This window comes from Pseudoliparis swirei, chromosome 18 (genome assembly GCF_029220125.1).
Source record: "Pseudoliparis swirei isolate HS2019 ecotype Mariana Trench chromosome 18, NWPU_hadal_v1, whole genome shotgun sequence".
NCBI lineage: Eukaryota > Metazoa > Chordata > Actinopteri > Perciformes > Liparidae > Pseudoliparis > Pseudoliparis swirei.
Window position 1 is genome coordinate 17,501,495 of NC_079405.1, and position 22,642 is coordinate 17,524,136.

General features: G+C 40.4%; 2 protein-coding genes across 4 annotated transcripts in view; one reads left to right on the forward strand and one right to left on the reverse strand.

The window, feature by feature from the left end:
* LOC130207993 (retinoic acid receptor gamma-A-like) overlaps nucleotides 1-13,577 on the forward strand; it is a 34,358-nt gene extending 20,781 nt beyond the window's left edge. For both annotated transcript variants that reach the window (XM_056436816.1, XM_056436817.1), the window contains 7 exons: nucleotides 6,823-6,971; nucleotides 8,143-8,284; nucleotides 8,737-8,900; nucleotides 9,050-9,226; nucleotides 9,437-9,641; nucleotides 9,783-9,941; nucleotides 10,432-13,577. In XM_056436816.1, coding sequence (XP_056292791.1) covers nucleotides 6,823-6,971; nucleotides 8,143-8,284; nucleotides 8,737-8,900; nucleotides 9,050-9,226; nucleotides 9,437-9,641; nucleotides 9,783-9,941; nucleotides 10,432-10,754 — 1,319 coding nt within the window. In that variant the 3' untranslated portion in view covers nucleotides 10,755-13,577. The remainder of the gene's footprint in view (nucleotides 1-6,822; nucleotides 6,972-8,142; nucleotides 8,285-8,736; nucleotides 8,901-9,049; nucleotides 9,227-9,436; nucleotides 9,642-9,782; nucleotides 9,942-10,431) is intronic.
* Nucleotides 13,578-14,046: 469 nt separating this feature from the next.
* On the reverse strand, nucleotides 14,047-20,480 carry LOC130207991 (calcium-binding and coiled-coil domain-containing protein 1-like). Of its 2 annotated transcripts, XM_056436815.1 has the most exons (11): nucleotides 20,164-20,480; nucleotides 19,923-20,022; nucleotides 19,514-19,716; nucleotides 19,103-19,348; nucleotides 18,838-18,986; nucleotides 18,677-18,746; nucleotides 18,242-18,496; nucleotides 18,041-18,166; nucleotides 17,633-17,725; nucleotides 15,104-15,190; nucleotides 14,047-14,730 (listed from the first exon to the last, which is right to left on the reverse strand). In XM_056436815.1, exons 1-11 carry the CDS (start codon nucleotides 20,293-20,295, stop codon nucleotides 14,728-14,730), a joined length of 1,464 nt encoding a protein of 487 aa, XP_056292790.1. In that variant the 5' UTR covers nucleotides 20,296-20,480; the 3' UTR covers nucleotides 14,047-14,727. The 2 variants fall into 2 exon arrangements, with proteins under 2 accessions (XP_056292790.1, XP_056292789.1); XM_056436814.1 differs by having other exon boundaries at nucleotides 14,047-15,190.
* Between the last annotated feature and the right edge of the window lie 2,162 nt (nucleotides 20,481-22,642).

Genomic DNA, 22,642 nt, shown 5'->3' on the forward strand with positions numbered 1-22,642 from the left:
CAATATTATGGTTATCCTCTTGAGTCTCAGACATTTGCCTCTGGAAATTCAATCAAATAAAAACCAGCTTCACCACCTTTCTGCCTTTTCCACTGACCCTTTGACATTGATAGCTTTGCTCATGGTCCATAGACGTTTTCATCATTAAACAAGGGCCCCATTGGAAAGTGAATACGAGTTTGCTTATTCTGTCTCTCTCTCAGTGAACATGCAGTGTTGGACATTGTGACTCTAAATTCCTCAGAGCATTTTGGCATCTGTGTCTTTTTGACACAAGCTTTCTCTCCGGTGTGTGTGTGTGTGTGTGTGTGTGTGTGTTTGCATGCATTTGAGTCAACAGGGGGGTCATCTTTTCCTGTGTTTTTTTTATTTGAGGCAGTTCAGCACCTCTCTGCTTCCCTTTGTTTCAAAGTCAGGAGGCATTGCAGGGAGCTGGGACATGACAACGTCCGACTGCTTTCTCTGTGCAGTAATGGTGGTCCCCCTCTATGTAACAATTGTTTTTATCCTCATTTGAACCCCACCTACCAACTTTTTACACTTGGTATTCCTCTTCCAATTGTGTATATCAGTGTGTGTAAGTGTACATATCTTCCTCCCAGCAATAATGTGTGTGTGTGTGTGTGTGTGTGTGTGTGTGTGTATTTTGCTCAAACTCGGCTCAGTTTACCCGCCTTGTGTTGTGTAACCAAGAGCTTTTAATGATTCAATTAGAATTACAAAGGGTCAATTATAAGATTAGGTGCTATGCATGGAGCACGAGCAGTTAAAATAGATGAGAGCTGAAAGAGGAGTGGAGGGATGTAGTTGGATTTGGGATTAACCCCCCCCCCCCCCCCCCCCGTAACTCTTTGTATCTTGGTGTTTCAGGCCTTGAAGGAAAATGCTCTCCTCTTCATTCAGTGATAATCTCCTTTTCTCTGGCACCCTCTTCACTTTAAATGTGTTCTTCAAAGCTAGTTTAACAATGCTCCTTGACCATCATATCCTGACATAGGAGGAGAGAAGCTATGATACAATGGGGATGCTTTTACTGCCAGTAGCTGATACAAAAACAGAGATATGTGCCTGATTTATAAGATAAAACAGATTAGTCAGCATGTTTTATTTCTTGGAAGGAACTCAGATTCTTATTTTTTCTGCACCTGTCCCAGTATCAGTAGTTTTTTTTAATAAAAGTAGCCAATCTGTGTCACTGGGTCATGAACTGCTGGCCCATACTCTTGAACTCTATATGCCTTTCCCAACACACGGTAAGAATTTGTTTTCCCTATAACGCCTCTGTGAATCTGGAAATTCAAGTTCAGTTAGTGTATTTAAAGAAAGCACAGCTTATTGCAGCTGTAAGGCAAGACTATTACAAGGTTTTTTAAACCTGTAAATTTTCATTTTTCAGCTCTGAAATTTTATTTTTCATCAAACACTTTAAAACAGACTTGTGAATTTTGAAAAACTTGAAAGAAATTGGCAACACAGCTTAAAACCAGAACCAGATGTTTTTACTTGAAATAACTAGATTAACAGATTTAGATACATTGTCAAAATTTGAAATGACATATTAGGAACTGCATATTTGAATGAAAATGAATTCAACAACACAAACTGTCTTTATTTGTGGCATCAATATGCCACTATCAATATGTTTCCTATCAACAGTCATAGACACCTGGAGAAACCTGATTATTCCAATGTTCACTAGCAACTTTTTTGCATTTATAGCAATCTTATAAAAGCTAGTGGAGACAATCCCAGGCTGCTTGGAACCAACATCTTGTGAGGATCAGTGAGTCGTGTTCCAACTTGTCTCTGATCGGGGCGTCACATCTCCCAGCCGTTTCTCCACCACCACATTGACTTTAAAATGTGATGACTGAATCATTAGTCTGTCTTATATGTCTATTACAATGTGATTTAGCTGCTAAATATGTCAGTATAAACGCTGGTAGACTTAAATGTGAAACCAAGTAAATGTGAATAACTGCAGTGTTACTATACATCACGGGGCAACTTCAATATTTTCATGGTGAAATTCTACCATTCTAGCTTTAAAACAATTTCAAATCCACATGCTTTGGAGCAGAAGATGTGTTTGACAAGCCATGTTGTCTCTGTGTTGTATTCAGGGCGCCCAGTATTGTGGTGGGAGACTAATATGAAAAAAAGAGCAAAAATAAAGAGCAGGGTTTATTGGGTGTTATAAAAAAGAAAGGGTGTATTGTATGTATGATGATGAATGGAAGGGACAAACCCAGATTTAACAACCTGTCCCGTAAATGCACCCCCAATCCCACACTCAGCAGACAAACAAAGCGTAAGTCTGTGACCATGGAATAAACAAAATATTACGTGAATGTTGTTTTTCAGTTTTTGTCAGAAAACCCTCTCCTATAATTAAATACTGTCATGCTCAAATAGAGGGAATTGTTCCTTCCCGTATTGTTCCATTATAAGTTGTTTTATACTCTTTTGGAACACATTTCTATACTTTACTAAAACTGCTTAGGAGTTTGCAGGTATGAGGGATTAGTGTCCAGGATTTCTGTTTTGTTAATGTGTGTGTGTGCCTTTGTGCACTGTTGTTTGTGTGCTGCCTCCTTTTTTAAGTGTTTGGTGCTGCTGTTTTTATGGAGCCATCTTTGGACAGTAGCCTGTTTTTCACAGCCTTTCCTTTTTAAAAGGCGCTTCCAACGACAGGAAGGACTCCTCCTCCTGCAGGGCAGGAAGGCAGGAGAGGACAGAGGGGGGAAGACGGTTATTAGTGAGGGTTGAGCTGAGGGGGGAGGGCAGGCGAGGGGACAGGACACTGGTATTGAACTTAGAACAGCTGATGAAAGGCATTGTCACTCAGATCTCCCCCATCTCCTCCCTGCTGTCGTGGTAATTACTCGATCAGCATATTTGAGGTTGTGGCTCTCCCCCGCTGTTTATCAGCTCATGAATTACAAACGAGTATAGTCATTTTAAGCATGACATGAATTTGTATAATGAAAAGTATAGACCATGTCACATAATCAGAATTTAATTTACAAGTTGCATTAACTTTGCCCACAAAGGGGTTTTATGTGTTGTGGCTATTTAATGATGAATAGTGTTTATTCCACTGTTTTCCTCTTTCTCTGTCCTCACACTGTTTCTGTGATTGTTGCCACACTCAAAGTTACACTGAAAACCCTCAAACTCAACCTAACTGACCTGTGGCCCCATGCAGCAGCCCACACACATATTCACATGTGCATGCACATTCCACATTATGCTGCTGGACATTTTGTGAGTAGAGAGGTTGTGTAAAAATGGAATATGCCATCCATATTAATCTTTTAAGGACTCAGTGTGAAAGATATACGAGTCAAAATTGCCATTTGGCTTTCTTTTGAATTTTTCTGTTTTTTTAAACTGAATTTTTTAGCTATTTTGGATTGATTAGCATAAAAAACAATGCACGAACAACATAAATATGAATATAAACAGAACATTACAATTGTTATATAAAATTAGATAGGCTAAGAATATTCTCATGACATTTCAACAAACACATGTGTCTATATGCGTGTGCGTGTGTGTGTGTCTGTGTGTTTACGTGGCTAGTTCAATGAGACGTAGGATGTTGGCAGGTTGAGCCAGGCTGCAGGCCTTACAGGCCTTATGTCACACTGGCTCGACTACACAGCCACTCCAAGAGGAATGAAAAACACCTTCAATATCAATGTAAAACAAACCACATGCTCACGGTGTGTTTGTGTACTGCATAATTTAAACAACTGCAGCTCGGTGGCACGTGGTGTCAATCACTGTGTCTACTTGTCTCTCATTCGCTCGTTAATACAGAATGACGGATCCGTTCTGTCTTACTGACGTCTGATGGCATAAGTATTGTTTCATTTCCTGTTAGTATAAAAAGCTCAGCTAAGTTGATTTCTAGTGTACTAAGTGCATAAACAGTATAGAACTGTACAACTACACATGTAAACTATTGGTATGTCGTATGAACTTGGGACCCAGTAGCTGTAGCTGCTTCTGGGTCTATGTTGCCAGATATTACAGTAATTCTGGTCAGAAATTATTTCCCGAAGTCAAGTTTAGAAAACTACTCAGGAATGAAATTGTCATTCTTGTGCTTTAAGAATCTCTGGCATCATAAGGAAAGTGTCTGCTTTCAGAGAGGCTTCGGTTGTCTCAACAGACATGTGTTGATCTGACAACAAACATGGAGTGGAAGAGGAGGAAAGTGGGAAACACCCAGAAACACGAGTAGGTCAAGTAGACTCACGTTAAAGAAAACGTTTGAGTTTTTTTCCACATCTTCATCCTATCCTACATCTTCGTCCAATGACGAATAGCTTATAGTTTGTGTTGCATATTTCTCATAGGAGATTTATCCAGCCAGCTGATGAGGCTGACTCACACGACTCATCATGTCTGCTCTGCGTCCAATAGAGCTGTGCTGATTGATGTTGTGACACCCTATGGGGTGAGTTGTAGGTTAAGAAGAGACAGATTTTTTTCAAGCCAAGGCTCTCATGCTGAGCTCAGTTCAGGGTGATGACAGCTGCTTGACAGTTTTGAGGTCCTCTCCTTCTTTCTCCATGCCAGGTAAAGTCCCCCCACCCCCACCCCACCCCCCTCGCCGTTTACAGCCCAGTGTCTCTCACCCTGTCTCCCTACGTCATGTCTCTCAGAGTCCCGGACCTCCTCACCCGCTCTCCCCGCCCTCAGACAGTGTCAGTCATTACCTCTCGACTGGCGCCAGATGCTGCTTCTCCGTTTCAATGGAAGCTATTTTTCCACTTGTTCTCTCAGGGCCACTTTTACATTGTCAGTGTTACTATATAAACAGAAAACAGTGATCAAGTTACAGTGCTTCTCATTCAGCTCCACCTCCCACACCTGGGCTCTAATGCCCCCAAACGTAAATACATACTATAATAACCTTCTGCCTAATGAGCAGTGCTTTGTTTACTCATAAACTTGTGTGAAACATTGTCTTTCTCCTGGAAACACTACAAAATGTCAACTCAATCATTGTTGGAAAACCCTGCATGTTATTTTGAGGAAAGGGATATGAAATCGCAATCTCATAATCTGGTTCTCTGTCGACTATAAACATTACCATCAGGTCTGCAACTAACAATTATTTTCTATATCACTAGTTTCTCAATTCATCAAAATCAGAATTAATTTGGGGATTTAAAATGTCAGAAAGTAGTGGAACATGTCTGTCACATTTTCCTGAAGCCCAAGATGCTAGTATCTTCAATTATTTTATTTATTATTATTTATTTAAATATATTTAATTATCAATAGTCCAAAAAAAGCAGCAAATCCTCACAAGTGAGAAACGAGATCATATAGCGAATATAACCAAGAGCAGATCCGAATAGAAAATAGGTTTATTTCTCTTTTTAAAAAACATTTAAAGAATGTTGATTTGTTGTTAGCTGCAGCACAACAGCTGTAAGTACTGTTCACCGGATTCAACCATTATAAATTGAATGTTTTATGTGTGTCCTATTTTAACACGTTTTTTAATAAAGCAAGCTGCTGGTCATTTAGTTAGTAATGGCCTTCTACAGTCAAGGTCAAAGTTAAATTGTCAGGATTTTATTAGATTAATTCTTTGTGCTTTTGCCTGTGTTTTTTGAAACCTTACCACTCTTGTTAATGACAGGCTGTGGGTTCAGGTTAGGGTTTCTGCGATGGGGTGGGGGCCACATTTGGTTCAGTCCTGTGCTATCCATTGAAGGTGACAGGAGGAGCTGTGACTTTGGGGTTTTTGACCCCAGACTCTTTATTTTTATAAGGAAGGGATCCAAAGATGGAGCTGTTGATGTGAATAGCTTCCCAAGGTGACTGGATCCCAATAAAGAGGCCGTCAGCCTGACTGGGGGCCTCCTTCCCATCCCAGACACAACCTTTATAGGGCCGCTTATGAGCCTGGGCAACTATTAAACCCTGTCCAGCCAGCACTGAGGAATTTAGGGCCAGGAAACAAGGGAGTGGGGGTGGGAATGGACAGAGGGAGGTGAAGTTGGGGTGACTGAAGGTGAAAGTTGAAAGGCATGTTCAGAGGAATCTGGTTATTCTGGAGTCACCACTTTCAAATGTATACAAGGTGTGTTTCATTATTTTTATGTTTTAAATGTAAAAAACTGTTTTAATCAGCTGGGCGTACTTGTCCCTGCGTCTGATTTACATTGTTTGTTTTGAACGTTTTGATTAGCAGCAGTTAACTGACTTGTGCCTGTGCCCAGCAAATGGTGTTATACAGTTTGTCATTTTCTTTAGCGAAACAACGAGAAGGAACAGAGGGAGACAGCCAAGTCTCATAAACATCCCGCCTCTGTTTGTTCACATGGGGCTTGAGGTATATAGGCAGGTCTGGTTCGACAGCCTTTCACATAAAAATGTGAGCTTGTATGTGTGTGTGTGAGCACACAAACACACACAGACACAGATGCAAAAATGTAGATGTCAGTCAAAAAGTCAACAGAGGTATGCTGCTCCCCCACTCACCAGTAAATGGAGAAGCCAATCAAATCTCAGCTGCCAATCAGCATTTTATCAGCTCGGCCATCTGGTCATCAGCTAATTGTGTCTCTTTTAAGTCCCTGTCAATCAGAAGCCCCCTCCTTTTCTCTTAAAAATGTCTGCCTTTGAGCTTGCCTTCTGGCTCCAAGGGGTGGCTTGCATGGCGTCGGGGGTGGTTTGTTGACTATTCTCTCTTAATCGATTGGTGTATTAGCTTTCATCATAGTTTCAAAGACTTTAAGAACTTATGTAAACAAGATATGATAAAAGATGAATTCTTCCTGTCTCTCTCTGCAGCGGTGGAGACCCAGAGTACCAGCTCAGAGGAGATGGTCCCCAGCTCTCCTTCTCCTCCTCCACCACCCCGGATCTACAAGCCATGCTTTGTGTGCCAGGACAAGTCATCTGGTTATCACTATGGAGTGAGCTCCTGTGAGGGCTGCAAGGTAAAATAAGCCAGAGACACCTGAAGAGTTTACAGGACATGTATAAAGTGAACAGCTGATGTCCCCTGAAAGGTCTGATGGTCACTTAGAGCCTGACAGATGTCAGCGCTGCATAGCTGAACAGTTTGCTTTAGTTTGACTCTGCCCTCTAGTGTAACTTGACTAATACTGCACATTATTGATGTTACAGAGCTAAACATTGTGCATAACTGACCACCAACTGCATCTGTATCATTAAGCTGTTGTTAAAGTGGAGATTTAGAGCTTACAATCAAATGAAAAAAACTATACCTTTGGAGAACATACAATAGAAGCAATGAAATAAGACAGTTATATGTTAGACTGCAGTCAGCAGTGGTGGAATAAGTACTTAGCTAAAATAAGTAAAACTAGCAAAACATTAATGTCAAAATAACAATAGAATATACTTAGTGTCAATAGTTAAAGTACTCATTATGCAGAACAGCAGATAATCCTATATATAGGCCGACAACTATTCGGATATAATAATTGATACATTAATGTGTGCATCATTTTAATGTTGGAGCTGGTAAAGCTCATTTACATTTGTGTGGAATTGCTTAATCCAAGTAGCATCAAATGGAAGTATTCCAGTAAAATATTTTGTTCTATAAATTTTTTAAATAAATATTTTTGTATTGAATATTGTTTATACTAATAATATTTCAGCTCAAAACTGGACTTATGTACAGTACTTGAGTAAATGTACTAAGTTTCATTCTACCACTGACCAATCTAGTGTTAGTAGGCCACTTGTATTGTGCTTTATGAAAGCATTATTACATTTTAAAATAATCAACTAAAAGTCTAAAGCCATGTGCTCTGTGAGACGGAGTTTAGACACAGCAGTGCGTTGAGCTACATGCTAACAGCATGCTAACATGCGCACAATGACAATAGCCTACTAGCATGCTGATAGAATGCAAATCATGTCTCAGGTTAGCAGGTTAGACTTCTAACATTTGCTCATTAGCTCACAACCCTGATGGGAATGTTTTTAACATCAGCCCAATATTTATTAAGATATTTCAGTCTGGACTAAAGAATTGGGTGCTAGCATGGCAAAAAAGAATCTTTTCTGGGATCTTATTGAGAGCATTGTTTTCTGTCATGAAGCAGTGTGAAAAACATTTGATCTAACTGGTTTCAGGGTTTCTTTCGGCGCAGTATCCAAAAGAACATGGTTTATACATGCCACCGAGACAAAAACTGCCAGATCAACAAAGTGACTCGCAACCGCTGCCAATACTGTCGGCTGCAGAAGTGCTTTGAAGTTGGCATGTCCAAAGAAGGTGAGAAGAAAATATGGGCTTAACCCTTGTGTTGCCTTAGGGTCATTTTGACCCGAATCAATATTACACCCTCCCCCCGCCTTTGGGTCATTTTGACCCGATTCAATGTTTCACCCTCCTGTTACCTTTATATTTTCTAACATATTTTACCCTTTGGGTTCAATTTGATGCCAGCAATTAAAACCTCCAGAAAATTATTAGAATTAATATTGTTTTCCAAGTTTAAGTGTGAGGCACTTTATGTTTGTTTGTTGACTACCGAAAGAACACCGACATTAAACATTGAATGGGGTCAAATTAATCCTAAGGCGGGGGGAGGGTGTAATATTGATTCGGGTCAAAATGACCCTAAGGCAACACAAGGGTTAAATAACTTTCATATGAAAATTTATTTTACTATCGAGTAAAAGTGAAGTAGCGAAGTGTGTCACCTTGCACTTGTTTCCCTGAAGCGGTGCGTAACGACAGGAACAAAAAGAAGAAGGATGTAAAGGAGGAGGTGGTTTTGCCAGAGAACTATGAGCTGAGTGGAGAACTAGAGGAGCTGGTCAACAAAGTCAGCAAAGCTCACCAAGAGACCTTTCCATCTCTGGTCCAGCTCGGAAAATACACCACAGTGAGTTATTTTTTTTAATGCATAATCACATCCACCCCTAAATATTTACTCCACTCAAGCATTAGCTCACTGCTTTGCCAGAAAGACAACACTGTATGGACTCTACACAGCCACAGAGACCAAAGTGTCCTTTTTTCTCTCTCTCTCAGAATTCAAGTGCTGACCACAGAGTACAGCTGGACTTGGGCCTGTGGGATAAGTTCAGTGAGCTGTCCACTAAGTGCATTATAAAGATTGTGGAGTTTGCCAAGCGGCTACCAGGCTTCACTACGCTCACCATCGCTGACCAGATCACCCTCCTCAAATCTGCATGCCTGGACATCCTGGTACCAACCACATGCTCCTACTCTTCCTTTTTAACCAACTGCCCTTCCAACCCTCCCACCTCCCTAACGCTTTCTCATTTTTCACGCTGCTTAAAAATTGTTGATGATTCTGATCAGCTGCCATGATTTATTTTGGGACTACATTCCCTTCCCCTTTTACTGACTGCACATGTTTTGCCTTTTGTCTGGTGATTTTCTTCCCCTTCCTAGATGCTGAGGATATGCACTCGCTACACCCCAGAACAGGACACAATGACCTTCTCAGATGGCCTGACGCTCAACAGGACCCAGATGCATAACGCTGGCTTTGGCCCACTTACAGAACTGGTGTTTGCCTTTGCTGGCCAGCTGCTGCCTTTAGAGATGGATGACACAGAAACGGGCCTCCTCAGTGCCATCTGCCTCATCTGCGGAGGTAAGGTTGTTTCTTCTAGCCTGCAGTCTTACATTTCTTGTACTTCGTCTCATTGGTTTGCAATTTCCTTGCTGTAATTTTGTCCGCCTTTTTACAATTTCTTTACCTTTTCAAATGTGTTTCTTTCTCTCATTGTGTTAGACCGTATGGATCTGGAGGAGCCACAGAAAGTAGACAAGCTGCAGGAGCCGCTGCTCGAGGCTCTGAAAATCTACACCCGCCGCAGACGCCCAAACAAGCCCCACATGTTTCCCCGCATGCTGATGAAAGTCACAGACCTCCGAGGAATCAGCACCAAAGGTCAGCTGAGGTTTTACATACCAATACCATGGATCAGAAGTAGGGCTTGGAAATAAACCTACAAAATGTATTCACAGTACTGAGGATTATAAACTGTTAAGTCCTGAAAAATGGCATTGAATGTGTGGTCAAATTTGTATTTTGGTGTACGCTTTCTGTGATTCCTGCATTTCTAGACAAAGTGCTGGTATGTTTATACTTGTGCCAAGACAACAATATATATTTATTTATTATTTATAGTGAAGAGTTTCATTTCAAAATGAAACATAAAATGTTTAAAAAGTTGATTGGTGAACAAATTAAATGAATTGAAATCATGTTATCTTAAGTCATGCTCGCAAAATAGTTCTGTCAGAGAGAATCTACCATAATCTGCCTATAAGAGCACCAACAGTCAGTTAGTGAAACCATGTTTCATATTGAGCAGGAGGTATTTGCCTGTCCTTCACATTACATAACTATATATTTGTGTGTGTATGTGTGCCTGTAGGTGCAGAAAGAGCCATCACACTGAAGACGGAGATCCCAGGGCCCATGCCTCCACTGATCAGGGAGATGCTGGAGAACCCAGAGGCCTTCGAGGACAGCAGTGACTCAGGGGACAGCGCCACAGCCGCTCCCCCTGCCATTCAAGCCATCAAAAAAGAGGAGAAGGCCACAGATGAGTCAGCCGTTGAGGAGGAGGAGGATGAAGAGGAAGAGGACGACTACTGGGATGAGGAGAAAGAGCGAGGGGCAGACAGTGATGGGGAGCTGTCGGGGGAGGCGGCAGCGGGCGTGCAAAAGAAAGGTGGAACAGGGAAAACGCAGTGAGACAAGATGATGCTGCTTCCTCCTTCAGATCACTGAGTCCTCCCAGAAACTTCACAGAATTAGGCTCTTATACAACAACCGTGTTGCATACAGCACATACAAATACTGTAAATGTTGACAAAGGAAAATATGTTATATTCAGTATAGGAAGCAAGGAATGGGAGAAGCAAAAGCACTACATGTAAGTGGGTTGAGCAGAGCGCCATGAAAAATCACTGTGCCAAAATGAGACTCTAAAAGATTTTTCACAAGTGTTTTGTTCCACCCAAAGAGGAATGAGATGTGGTGGACAGAAGAAAATGCACTCTTCAGCTATCTATAAGGGCTATGCTTTATATACAATTGCTGGTAAAAAAAAAAAAAGGTGGTGTCCATTTGCCGCAAATGTCTTGAGAACTATTATTACTATTTAGAGATTTGCAACTTATTTTTTTATTGTATGGTTTTTATAAGCATGTAAACATTTCTCTTCTGTCTTTTTGCCTGTTTGTGGGACTCTTTTCTTCTTTTTACTCAGTCATGCTCGCATTTGACTGGACATATAGTGAGTTTTTTTTCAAGCTTGTCTTTAATAAGCATTTCTGAGTTGTTGGATACAGTGAAAAGCAAAGATGACGAAGAGAGAGCCGGTCATGAACAGGACTCAAACTCACAATACGACAAGCATGAAGCCCTTATGGGTAAAACACAGAATAAGAAGAAGACTGTTATTTCATCTCTGGTGCTTGTGATAGAGAAACTAATCAATAATGCAAAACAAACACAGCAGCATATTTCCACCAAAACATATTAGTTTGTAATACTTCAACTCATGAATCTGCAGGGTAGATTAAATGTCATCACACAATCTCAGGTTGATTCCATCAGGGCCGCATCACATCTGACACAGCGCCAACATCTTCAACAAGTAGGATTATTAAAAAAGGAAGTTGTTGGCCATGATGTGCATGCCCTTTGTGAAGCCATAATATTTTCATTTTGTAATAGTGAGCTATGAATCATCCAAATTTACTTCACAGAAAACCTCAGGTGTGTGTGTGTGTGTGTGTGTGTGTATGAGTGTGTAACTGAGAGCATTTATTAACACACAGAGTGATGTAGAGGTCCGCCATTACTGCCATAATCCACACTCAGCATTTATGTCCAATAATTAGTATGCTAAAACTGCACATAAAATGGGTTTTACAGCTAAAAACGTTTAAAAGTTCACTCCCCCAAAGGCGTCTGTTGGACAGTTGGATATTGATGACGATGCAAACTGACATGATCAATTAAATGAGGTCACAATCATCCACATAATTACCAAACAAACAAAAGCTTTACATTGGGTGACCTGTCTGCCGAAGCACAGGGCGATAATTTCAAATATGTGTGTTCATGTGTGATGCGTCTAAAGAGTGATGCAATACATGGATTTTGTAAAATAAATACTTATGATTTCTTTTTTTATTGAGACTATACGGTTTTTTTCTGCAAGATGTATACATCTGAAATTATCTATGGAATGAAAGACAATGTGAGCCTGACTAAACACTTTGATAGTTGTACGGTGAAGATTCTCCATCAGCATGTTGTCCTTCATGGCATTGCAGTTCAGCTGCAACGTACTCTTGATGTAGTTTGTTGATATTAGGGATAAAAGGATACAGCTAATGTATGATATCTGAAGAAAAGACTGCATATTTGTGATGATCATGTGTGGAGACGTTTACTCCCTGAATGAAGCAGAGAAAGAGAAGATGTGGAGAAAGTTAAGAGAAAACAGATCCTTCGTGACCACAGTGGCAGTGACCATGAATACAAGTCAGACCGGCCTTAAGTAGCTTTAGTACCAGATGTTACGCCAGAAAATGGATTTAAAGTATTATAATCAACCATGATGATGTTTTTAGACTGTTCAATTGTCATTTGTGATATTCTAGGATGAAAGCATCACAGTCAAATGACTGGGGTAACAAATACAAGTTATCTGCAGTGTGTCACACACACACACATTTACAGAAACACAATCAATATTTTGCACATCATCAGCCAATCCTAGATACTTTGTTCAGTATTTAAATGTCACATAACGACGACATTTCATATTAGAATGTTTTCCTGTGGTCAACTTTGTTTTCTATTTCTTAAACTTGTTTCTTGTATTTGAGCTGGTGCAATAGATAAGCCGAGGAAGAGCACTCAAGGGGCTGAGCTCTGTATGTCAGCATGTGAGTAAAATAATAAGAAAGACCAAAGATATTACATTACATTTGGACAAAAACAAATTAAACCACATTACCAAATAAAATATCTATTATGGTAATTGATGTGAAATATATTTACTTTGTATTGTGTGATGGAGAAAATGCCATGATCTCAAATGACTTTTAAAGCTGGAACCATCTTATCTCTGTTACATTTTGTTGTTGAGGTTCTTTTAACTGATGTCTTTTTATATAAACAATATTTACATTATGCAAATAACTGATGTTCAGGGATTTAGACACCTTGTGAATTATTATTCAATTGGACTTCAACTAAAACAGCTCTGACACACACACACACACACACACACACAAACACACACACAGACAGACAAATAAATACTGGGCTGATCCGTTTGTGTTTTTACATTTTGAATTTTGCTTTATTTGTTATTTGTTGTTGTATTTCTTGTATTTTGATAAAGGCGCTTTTTGTTCTTAAATCTTAGAGCGTCCTGTTGCTGTCTTTCACTTTACACCTTTACAAGGAAAGTCTTAAGACGGAGATGTCCAAATACAGCCATCAACATGTATTTATCATCATATTTTATTAAAGAGCCTTGTGTTCTCAACAGAAGCCCAGATCTCCTTCCTTCTGTTACATGGATTGTGGAGGTCTGGATCGTGGTCCATGCCTACTCAATATTCATAAATGTCTGTCATATTCATTAAATGTGTTGCAACTCTGTAACGCTGTTCATCTGTTCACATGACATCTATTGCTTCTGTCCATCCGGGGAGAGGGATCCTCCTCTGTTGCTCTATGAAGGTTTCTTCCCCTTTTTCCCTGAGAAAGTCTCTTTTCAGGAGTTTTTCCTGATCCAATGTGATGTCCTGGGACAGGGATGTCGTATGTGTACAAATTGTAAAGACTCTGAGGCAAATTTGGCATTTGTGATTTTGGGCAATACAAAATAAACTGAACTGAATTGAATAAATACAATTAGCATGAATTAACATTCATGCTCAACAAGGTGCACATTTGACGCAGGTTGAGGATTCACTCTCACATGGGGCTGATATGCCATCAAAACAAGACGCAGGATGTTAAATCCAAGCTTTTCTCAAAACAACTATAACAGATCTACATTTAAATCAGCTAAAATATGTATTTTTAATATTTATTATTAAAGATTGTCTAAAATAAACTGAAATATATTTTTAGACCATTGGTATCTGCATATGAACATCTGATTATTAAGCAAAATTCTCAGACACTTCATTTTGTATCAAAAAGTCAAAAAGCTCTGCACTATAAATAAGACCTTTGTGAAGGCAATGCTCTACATGAGCAGCTACAAAACAACAATAGAATAACATAAAAGGTTTCATTATGAGCCGCATGAGCTTGCATTGTAGTGGTAAACAAGACGTCCATCTTTACCTTCGCATTGAAAATGCGGAAGGTTATGTTTTGATCGCCGTGTATGTGTGTTATTCACATAAGTCAAAAAGTATTAAACCGAATCGCATGAAATTTGGTGGGATGATTGGTTATTATCCGGGGACCATTTGATTAGATTTTGGGATCGATCGGGTCAAAGGTCAAGGTCATGAAAAGGTCAAAATCTTCTTTTTACCATAGCGCGGTCAATTTCTATCCAATTGGCAACTAATGCCAAAATGTTCATAATTCAATGCCCAATCTTGTGATATGCGAAGGTATGCGCTCTACCGAGTGCCCGTTCTAGTTCTTTCTGTTTTACCACATGGGGGAGTCGACCAGTTCACTGCAAAGAGAAAGAGGATTAAACGTTTTACTGAAGGTGCTGAGGATAAACAATGTTTTTTTAAAGACAACACACTCCTGCTGATCTACTGCTTGAGTAACATGAGCATTGCTGCTATTTTTACTCTTGTGATGTTGTTATTACCATATTATTTTCATCTTTATTTTTACCCTCTAGTGCTCCCCATGACTCTTCCCAGAAGAAAAGAAAGTGCTCGGTAAATGGAACCGCAGCTTTTCTAAAACAGCAACGCGTCTGCCAGGGAGGAGACTGAATGAAGTCATGCCATAATATTTTAGCAGAGGTGATTCTGGTCATGGAGGAGGGAAACAGGGTGTGTACTGTGTGGCTGGTAGAAAGCCAGAACTGTCACCTCAGGACGGGGTCGACGGGTTGCGGTAGCATCAGCACTCAGCTTCCCTTCAGCAGCCGGGGGCTCACCGCGCTGTCTCGTCACATTCTGAGTGACGAGACAGAAGCAGAGATGGATGTAAACTGGAGATTTACCTGTTGTGAAATAATATACACACCCAAAATAACAGGGAGCACTGTTTGTAATTTTAGTTTTAAAGGTAATGTTTAAGTAATTGACGAGGCGTTTAAATATCACATTTCACAATAAAGTGCTGTAATTTAACTGCTGTGGATTTGTAATACATGGACTAATAAGAAACAGATAATATAGCCCATGTCATTTGATGTAAGGCATTTACATTTCACTCGTTGCTTCTTGTAACAAGACTGTTGGTTACAAGGTAGCAAAAATGGCTGATCTATAGTTGTTGAAAAATCTCACGCTTGAATGTCAATTCTGTGAGACCGGACAGGGTGGAGCCATTCGCCTGTCAATTAATGAATCGGGGAGGAGTCTAGTTAAGGGGAGGATGTATAAAGGCTGGGTGTGTTCTGGTTTGGCCACAGCGATAAGTTCATTTGAAATGACATTTTGTTTATATCATTTCAGTTATGTCTACATGTTATTTTTCCTACTCTAATCTGTGCATCTGACGTCTTAACATATCCTGATTTATTTATTTATTTTGACGTGTCAAAGGCAGTTGCTAGCACATGGCTAAATGATACTACTGAACGTCATCACGCCCAACACTTTAAATGTTCCGTGGATGCAACTGTGGTGTAGTTTGTCTATTGCCTAAAATTATCTTTTTACTTCTAGCGGTTGTATTCACGCATCACAAACCTTAAATGTGGTCATTTTGAAGATTAGTACCAAAAGTGTTTTTGGCCACAGAGTTTATTTCCTGGATTAATCCGAAATCCAGTGAAAACGTCTAATCTGCATTTTGTTGAGGGAACCAGTGTAACGCCAACAAAATAAATCATCGCTGCAGCTCTCTAATAATGCAAGTTATATACATTTTGTTTATCGTTTTTAGTTATATGCGTGGCAATATAATATTCTGATTTACATTAGTTTAATTTGCAGAGAAATCATCCATCCAGCTGTTCCTCCATCATTCCTCCATTCCCCTCACTCAATAATTGGCCATTTGTATTGTTGTGTTTAATGTGCTCACCAAATATAATCTCCATGGTCCATCCACCCTTATAATCCGTGATCGGGCAGTAATAATCAGATTTACATCACATGTCAAATTCAGATTGTGAAATTGTTTTCAATAGTCTAAAACCGTTGACCTGTTGATTGTGGGTAATGTGAAACAAACTATGATCAAAGTCAATAAGTCATTAAAAGATTACGTTAGAGATAGGAAAACATATAAATCTATCCACAGATGTTAAAATATGTGATTGTCATAATATATCCAGTTAAGATGCTGAACATTGAGAAAGGATTTTGTTTGACCAACTTTTTAAAAGTTAGCGCTTTTCTGTAAATGTATAACTTTGGTGTTTCAATGTGCAAGTCTTTGTCCCATGTTTTCTCTTTTTACCAGTTTCAACCCTCACTGTCTAACAAAGGAACTGGAGCCAACACTTGCAGGATGAGGGAAAACTAGTCGAATACTTTTAAGTATAAAGTCTTAGCAATAAAATATAATGTAAGTAGTAAATTAGCGAATGACTCATTTGCATATATTATATTATCGGATTAGAATAATTCACACAATGTGTCGCATCATTTTGAAATCTTAATTGACCCGTAACCTAAAAAATTCATCATCTATTTGTTTATATGTCGTATTAATCTAAATCTGCAAAGTAACTGGTAGCTTCAAGGGTTAATGTGTAGGATTCAGTTACATCAGGCAGTGAGTTTGGAGATTTAAAACAACTGAATACACAGCTCCCTTTTCAAAGTGTGTATAGGACCTACGCTGCCTTCAGTTGCGTTTGCAGGACCAAATTCAAGCTGCTGCCTTAACGTTAAAAACAAGAAGCTTTTGGTTTGTCTGTTCTCCATGGAAGAGTCCCTGCTCTCTGTGTAGATATGAAGAGCTCATTCTAACCAAATAAATAGGTACAACTACATGTAGTAGTGGTAAAGTACAACTATGAAGGTTTTCTTTCCTTTTTCCCTGTGAAAGGGTTGTTTGGGAGTTGTTCCTGATCCGATGGGAGGTCCTGGGACAGGGATGTCTGTGTGTACAGATTGTAAAGCCCTCTGAGGCAAATTTGTAATTTGTGAAAATGGGCTATACAAATAAACTGAATTGAATTGAAATGTACTCGGTTAAATTCTCACCACTAATGAGCCTAAAAACAAACTAAATGCACCTTTGGTTCCAAATTGCATTGATATAAAAAAAGAAGAAAAAAGCATTAACAAAACTAATGTTTTTTCAAAGAGGTGGAACTGATACTCTTGACACTCTTGTCTTGTTAGGCTATATCTTACAGAGTAATATAAGTATATCTTACAGAATAATACAAGTAATAAAAGTGATATAAGGCTATGTAGTCTGGTGTGGACCCTTGCCTGTGTGTCCACCTGCAGCTGCTCTCCTCTCTGGGCTGTCCTCACACTGGCCTTCAGATCCTGGAGCTCTTTCTTCGTGTCACCTAGCAGCACCTACAGGGGCAGCAGAATTCAACTCAGACCCTCTGACCACACATACCCATCTGACCCGGCTCGTCCTCTTTCCTGCTGTTGTTGATCGCATGACAGTGAGGAGAAATGTTTACTCGCTTTTCACGGAAGCTTTTCTATTTGTGCCTGCAAGCGAGTAATAAAAGAACTGTGCCGAACTTTGGCATCGCTCTCTAGTTTCCAAAATGTAATCTGATCAACTGACGATGCAGATTCGCAGCACATGGAGTTATATTTAGAGCTGAGTGTGTTTTTGTGTTGAATAATAATGACTGCAATGTACTTGGATTTACTTACTCGATTGCAATCTCGCTCTTGCTCAAGCGTTACTTCTAGTTTCTCCCTCTCCATCCTCTCCTCCCGGAACCACTCTTCCTTCCTCTGCACCTCACAGCTCACCTCTTGGAATCTATTTGACTCTGTCTGAATTTTAAAAAAGCAAGTTTAATAAAACATAGTTTGACATGTCGGTGTTTCTATGCTTTGCCGTGTCCTCACTTCTGCTGCGTGTTTGTAGGCCTCCCTCTCCAGAGCCCAGCTGGCACGCTCCTCCCTGAGCACCAGGTTCTCCTCAGACAGCAACAGGGTTAGCTGGGCCACTTGCAGCCGGGCTTGATTCAACTCAGTGTGGGTCTGGCCTTGACGGGTGCCCAGCTTCCTCAGCTCCCTCCGCAGGCCTTCGGCGGCATGCTCACTCGTCTCCAGACGCTCCTGCAGCCGCCGTACCTCCACCAGGGCAGCCTGGTTCTCCACCTGCACGGAGACGAGGGAACAATAACACATTTCTCAAGTTCTACTTGTGAGTTGATGCAATTGAGGGGATCTTGCTCTTACTGCTGCAAAACACCAAACCACTTCAATCTGACCTGGTCCCATTCAAGTGTTCGTCTTGTGGTTCAGCTGTGTTTTAGAAGAAGCTCCACCACCAATTACCTGCAGACACTTTCTTTTTTCCTCATCATGTTTCATTTGACTGGACATTTTCTTCACTCTCTCCTTCAGCCTGTGCGAAACAAAAACATTGTTTTAGGCCTAAGGAAGTAAATATATACCAATGATGAATATCAATTGTAGCATATGTCTCAAACGCGTGCCTTTCCAGGTCGCCGTTTTCCTCTTTCTTCCTGTGGTTTAGGATCTTGATGTCCTCCTCCAGGTCTTTAATTCGCTGCTGGCTCTCATCTTTTTCAGCCAAGAGATTACTCAGTTCATATGTCAGATTTTTCTGATTATATTCCCCATTCTTTCAATGTTGTGGAGAGAAAAGAGAAAGTAGTTAGATTATTGTTCCATGTGTATATTCTTAATTAGTTATCAATGAGATTCTGAACTTTTTGGAGGTAAAAATCCGATGGCTACCCCAAGACATCTGGAGGCATGATCTGCCTGAAACTTGTGTTTTCCCTCCATCTTCTTTAACATCTCACAGTTGAGTCTTAAGTTGTCTCTAAGCTCTGAGAGCTCCTCCTTCATTGCTTCTCTTTCCCGCTCCCACTCCACCATGGCTGTGTTGCTGTTCCTTTTCTCCTTCTCTGTCTCCTCTTTTGCCGCATCCAGAGCCTGATGTGTATTGGCTTGTTTTTTAAAGCACTCATCCAGCTGATTCTGTTCACAACATGGGGAAAGAGGACAGGGATATTCAAACAGTGTAACTAATGGATTTACAGTAGTAGTTACATTAAGGGCCTTTTTTATTACGACCCTGAAGGGAAGAGTAGCTTATCAGCAATGGTTGAATGCAATATATTGAGTGATGTTTTTTATTTCCACCTGCAGCAGCTGAGCCCTGGGGATGACTATGAGCAGCTCTTCCTCTCCATCCTCCTCATCTTGTTCCTCCTTCACAGTCTCCAGTTCCTCCAACGGCTTAGGAGCACGGAAATTGAAGGAGCGACTCCGGGCACACACCTCTCCCATCGAATCCACATATATAAACTGATACTGCACAGCACTGGGGCGGGGCAGGTAGGATGCTGTAGCAAATATACAGATGTAATATGCAGTGTATTTTAGTTCTTTAGAAAAATATTTTCTAAATCTAGTCGCTGATGTGGCACTGTACCCCAGGACTGAGGCACTGACATCACAGTGGAGACAGACAGGTCCCTGACGGTGGGGGTGTGGTCTATTGAATTATCACCTGTGTCATATGTTTTTTAATGTTTTGATGGATTCTTACCCTGGAAAAGGACATAGCAGTTGATACTGGTACCCTCAGTGTAGCCTTCAGGAACAACCGCCCATGTATAAGTGTAGTACTGTTTCACTGAGGAACAGCCCTGTGACACAATAACAGACACGTTTTAGACTACTTAAAAAATATAAATGTGCATCCCCATCACGACCCTATGACACAGATCTTATTTTGCTCAAATATTGTCTGTTTCAGTGATGTATGGGGCTGAAGTGGGGAAATCTACCTCTAAAATACCGATCCAGTCACTGCTGCTCCACCGGTGGTCAGAGGTAAGACTGTAGTGGCACTCCACTCTGGTTTGGGGGAAGTACAGCTGGCCCACATTTCGAAACACCACCGTGGATTGTTTATCCATGGTAATAGGAAGCTGTGCTGTTTAGGAAGAACTGATATTTGGATCCGGTGAAATGTGTTCCAGTTTCAGTCCGGTGGAGAACAGCTGAAGAAAGGTGATAGCAGAGTCAGATCAGGAATGCAGCGTGGTCGTAACACCAGTCGCCTGTGGCTGCACAATATGTGAAGAAACAACAAGCCCATATACCTACTGGTCGCACAGATCTTACCATGTCATCTTAAAGCATTAGAACACTGTTACATTTTATATCTATATGAGGATGAATATATACATTTTTATAAATTACATAAATAATTGAAATAGCCTTATGAATTAGTTATTGAAACATAAGGCTGCCCAATTATTAGCTGCACTTTATATTCCAATACTGAAACAATGAGTGTTTTCCATGTCTTATATTTCATTCCTAAAACCAAGCAACCATAGCCACATTTTCATTAAAAAAGAAATATCGTACAAACTAAATCAAGACCATCCTTCCTGGTTCTTTGTATTCACAAATATCAGCACTTATTTGGTATTTTAAAGTTCCGATTGCTATATGTAAGTATTAATTCTCTTGTAATTATTACACTTGGATTTCACGAATGAATCAACTTTGTGGTGTTCATTTTGTCTTACCTTATTCTGCTGAGAAATGAATGTGATGTCTTTTCAGCTCGCTCCTGAAGGACAGAGCAGTGGATCAATCTGTAGCCGGTGATGAGCGATCCTGTCTCGTGCAATTTCCCCAGCATCTCTTGAACCATGTGGGCCCCCAAGTCAAATGAGTGGTGCTGGGAGATTCATGGGAGATGCAGTTCATGAGTAAGCAGCTCATCACAAGGTAAAGCAGTGATGTGGACTTCAACTCCCATTCTAGGACATGGTTAGAGGATACAGGATCTGCTGCGGGTAGCGATTGCTCATTAACATTCTTAGTAGTGGCAGTGGAGGGAGGGAGAGGGGGCACTATGCTAAAGAGTAAAAACATGTCTCTTCATAACAGCTTCTGTGAGCCCTCTGTCCCGGAATCAGTGAAAGGAGTAAAAAAAACTAGTCTAACAGAAATCTATAATATGATATAAATTATTGAATGGGTGATTAATCATGCAATGTGAAAATAAAAAGCTTCATGGGTATTCAAGTGTTTTGTGTGCAACTAATCAGCTATTTACATAATTCAGCTAATTGGATACAGACTATACCAATAATATTCTGTAGGTGGAGTTTTATTTCCACACTGTCTGTGATGGCGTAAGACTCTTGGTCACCCACTTGTGAACACTTGATGGCAGTGTAGCTTTAACACACAGCCACATTGAACAAGTGAGTTGTGGTGTTGGTGCTTTCGTGGGGGTCACATGGCCAAAAGTAAATAAAAACATAACCTTTAACCTTCATCATAGCACAGTTTTGAAATGTGACATTAACATTGGTGTATAAAAACTGTAAGATAGATTAATGCATGTCTGCCGGGTGCTGGGCATCCTTAGGTTACTCTGATGCCAAGCAGTGGATACAATTCAATTCAATTCAGTTTATTTGTATAGCCCAATTTCAGAAATTACTAATTTGTCTCGGAGTGCTTTACAATCTGTACATATAGACATCCCTGCCCCAAAACCTCACATCGGATCAGGAAAAACTCCCAAATAACCCTTCAGGGGGAAAAAAGGGAAGAAACCTTCAGGAGAGCAACAGAGGAGGATCCCTCTCCAGGATGGACAGATGCAATAGATGTAATGTGTACAGAAGGACAGATTTAGAGTTAAAACACATTCAATGAGTATGACAGAGTGTATATAGTTCATAGTAGGCATATTCCACGATGGAGACCTCCACGATCCATCAGGCAGATGGAGGTAGAGAGGAGGAGTGGGCGGAGTCTCAACAGGGCAGTGGCGTAGTCGGTAGCAGGAATTCCACGACCCAGACCTCGATGATCCATCAGGCAGATAGGATCTATGCCGTCTCATAGAGTCCGATGACTCCATGAGACGTGAAGTCACAAGGACTCCGGGGAGAAAGCAGAGTTAGTAACGTGTGATTGAGAGATTAAAATTCATCCCTAAGGAGAGAAAAGAGGAGATAGGTACTCAGTGCATCCTAAAACGTCCCCCGGCAGCTATAAGCCTATAGCAGCATATCAAGGGGCTGGACCAGGTGAACCTGATTCAGCCCTAACTTTAAGCTCTGTCAAAGAGGAAAGTCTTAAGTCTACTCTTAAATGAGGTGACTGTGTCTGCCTCCCGGACTGAAATTGGAAGCTGGTTCCATAAAAGAGGAGCTTGATAACTGAAGGCTCTGGCTCCCATTCTACTTTTTAAGACTCTAGGAACTACAAGTAGTCCCGCATTTAGTGAGC